The sequence below is a fragment of the Anopheles aquasalis genome, chromosome 2, assembly GCF_943734665.1.
Source record: "Anopheles aquasalis chromosome 2, idAnoAquaMG_Q_19, whole genome shotgun sequence".
NCBI classification, from domain to species: Eukaryota; Metazoa; Arthropoda; class Insecta; order Diptera; family Culicidae; genus Anopheles; species Anopheles aquasalis.
Genome location: NC_064877.1, coordinates 24,440,001 through 24,442,500, shown reverse-complemented (window position 1 = coordinate 24,442,500; position 2,500 = coordinate 24,440,001). Strand labels below are relative to the sequence as shown.

General features: G+C 49.1%; 3 protein-coding genes across 3 annotated transcripts in view; 2 read left to right on the top strand and 1 right to left on the bottom strand.

Annotated features, from left to right (window-relative positions):
• LOC126580994 (cleavage stimulation factor subunit 2-like) overlaps positions 1–143 on the top strand; it is a 1,455-nt gene extending 1,312 nt beyond the window's left edge. Inside the window, exon 2 of the mRNA XM_050244375.1 lies at positions 1–143. This exon is cut by the window's left edge and continues 1,043 nt beyond it. Within this exon, the coding sequence (XP_050100332.1) occupies positions 1–38 (38 nt within the window). The 3' untranslated portion in view covers positions 39–143.
• A 110-nt stretch (positions 144–253) lies between these two features.
• On the top strand, positions 254–1,157 carry LOC126570046 (dynein axonemal light chain 1). The gene is made up of 2 exons (XM_050227498.1): positions 254–653; positions 713–1,157. The coding sequence occupies exons 1-2, from the start codon at positions 493–495 to the stop codon at positions 1,155–1,157; spliced, it is 606 nt and encodes a 201-aa protein (XP_050083455.1). The 5' UTR covers positions 254–492.
• A 49-nt stretch (positions 1,158–1,206) lies between these two features.
• The window catches only part of LOC126570045 (zinc finger protein ZPR1), a 1,730-nt gene continuing 436 nt past the window's right edge, over positions 1,207–2,500 (bottom strand). The window contains exon 2 of the mRNA XM_050227497.1: positions 1,207–2,500. This exon is cut by the window's right edge and continues 68 nt beyond it. Within this exon, the coding sequence (XP_050083454.1) occupies positions 1,246–2,500 (1,255 nt within the window). The 3' untranslated portion in view covers positions 1,207–1,245.

The following is a 2,500-nucleotide window of genomic DNA, read 5'->3' as shown; positions in this document are numbered from 1 at the left end:
TGAAGGAGCAAATTGTACGCAGCACACAAATCAGATAAACCTCAGTTCATCACGAACGGCTTCACTGTCAAGAGTATATTGCATGAAATAACAAACAACATTTAAAGGAAAAATAAAACGAGTTTATATTGTTCTTATTTGTACCACTTACATGCTCTTAATATATATAGATGTACTCCCAACAGAAGACGGTTTTTTCTCTGTTCTTCATTGCATTACAGTTAATTTACATTTTTTTTGTATAAACTTTTGTATAATGTAGCGTTATTTGTATCGTAGAAATCCTTCTTCGATAAAGGATTCATCGTTCGACTTTGCGTTATTAACTAGAGCAAGGGTATCAGGAAAGCTAAGACTATCATCTCCATAGCAACAAGCGTGAGTTGCAACGCGTTTGTTGATTTCAATTTTTTCATTCTATCTAGACGCGGGATCTAGCTGTTAAAAGGAAAATTACTCAGTAAACGGTTCAACAATTCGTTTCCATTCATCATGGGTACCATGGCCAAAGCGACCACGATCAAGGAGGCCCTAAAACGGCTCGAGGATCGCACCAAAACGAACTCCTGCGATGAAAAAGAAATCGACCTGTGCTTTCAATGGCCACCGATAGAAAAAATGGACACTACCTTCTCCACGCTAACGGCATGCCAGTAAATTGATTCCTCGGCGCGCACAAGTAACACGGTGATAAAGTTTTACTCTTTTACAGAAAGCTGTCCCTTTCCACGAACATGATCGACAAAATCTATGGTTTGAGTGGAATGAAAAACTTGCGTGTCCTGTCGCTGGGCCGTAACTACATCAAAGCCATCTCCGGCCTTGAGGGAGTCAGCGATACGCTTGAGGAACTGTGGATTAGTTACAACCTGGTCGAGAAGCTGAAAGGCATCAGCGTGCTGAAGCGCCTGAAGGTGCTGTACATGAGCAACAATCTTGTCAAGGATTGGGTAGAGTTCAACCGGCTTGCCGACCTGCCGATGCTAGAGGATCTACTGTTTGCCGGCAATCCACTGGTGGAATCGATGGAAGAAAGCATCTGGCGAGCGGAAGCCAGCAAGCGGTTGCTTTCGTTGAAAAAGCTAGACGGAGAAACGGTTATCCGCGAGGAGACAGAAAACGCGAATCAGGCCGGAGCAGGAGTGCCGGAGAAGTAATAGCGAGCACAAAGCACGTGACTTTAGTAAAAGGGTTTACACAGTAAAAAACTTTGCATACATGTATTTCGTACTGCGTTGATGATGCCTAACTGTCTCCATCACCAGCACGCTCCTCGGTGAGCGCTTCCTCGCCATAGTTTTCCGTCTTCATATCGTTAAGCCCAAGTTCCTCGTTCTGGTCGAACGAACGATGATATCGTATAATGCGGAGCGCTTCATCGGGCGTACCATCGTCGTTCAGGGACTGCACGTAGCTGTTACCGGTCGGATCATCAAGCACGATCGTCAACCGTTTGTTGCCCGCGATCGCCTCATCCAGGTGTCCGAAAAACTTGTCCATACGATCGCGAGTTTCGGCATCGTTCGAGTCCATAAACATGCCCGTACTCTCCACCAGCTGTTCGCGCATCGCCGTCAGCAATCCTTCGATCGTTGTGAAGCGACCACCAAGTGCTCCCGCACCCACCTCACACTCCAACTCGCGGATGTGCAGGTTGCACGATTCCGATTTCAGTACGTCACGCGCAAAATCGATTCGACCACGAACGGTTACCTCAATCTTGACGCCCTGCTCCTCGATACCACCGCCCGGCTTCACCTCGTTCGTACGCAAACCACAATTGTCGCAAACCGTGGCCATGATGACAACCTCCTTAAAGTGCGGTATCGTGGTCACCTTCATGTTGGTGTCGCAGTCCGACGAACATTCGGGGCACTGTGTTTGAAACTGCAGCACCTCTCCCTGCAACTCCTCCAGAGGCCAGGCACCTTCCCGAATGGGTTTCAACAGGCTGTCCACCTCCTCGGGCACGGGTTCAAGCTTCGACTCTCCTCCTCCAGCTACCGCCGGCTTATCGTCCACTTCATCGTGCGTGAAAATCCCAAGCAGATGGTTTTCCTCCTTCGATCGCTGAAAGTGTGTGATCGTAGTAGCCGGGTCTGCCTGCGGGGCTTTTGGGTTCTCCACAAAGCTGTTGCCCGAAATATCCGTAATCGTAAGGGTGAATGGTTGCTTCAGTTCCTTCAGCGACTGCAGATTGCTGATAAAGTCATCGATTTGCGAGGCCGCCTCCGGATGCTGTATCCGACGGACCGGTTGATCTTGCTCCAGTCCCCGCACCACGCGATCAATTATGCCCTCCACCGTCGTCACCTCGCCCTTCTGGGACTGGGCCGGAATTTCGAAATCGAGCTGCTCTATCCGTACGCAGGAAAAGTCAGACTTGATCACGCGTCGATTGAGATCTCGTGTCGTTTCTATCTGCGTACAAATCTTGATGCCCTTTGGGGCGATCTCGCCACCCGGCTGTATCTCGTTGTTCTCGTATCCGCAGTGCTCG

Excerpts from the sequence above, each read along its gene's own strand:
- LOC126570046 (XM_050227498.1), top strand. The coding sequence starts at position 493 with ATGGGTACCATGGCCAAAGCGACCACGATCAAGGAGGCCCTAAAACGG. Across the intron at positions 654-712 it reads TCCACGCTAACGGCATGCCA|AAAGCTGTCCCTTTCCACGA; the intron begins GTAAATTGATTC and ends ACTCTTTTACAG.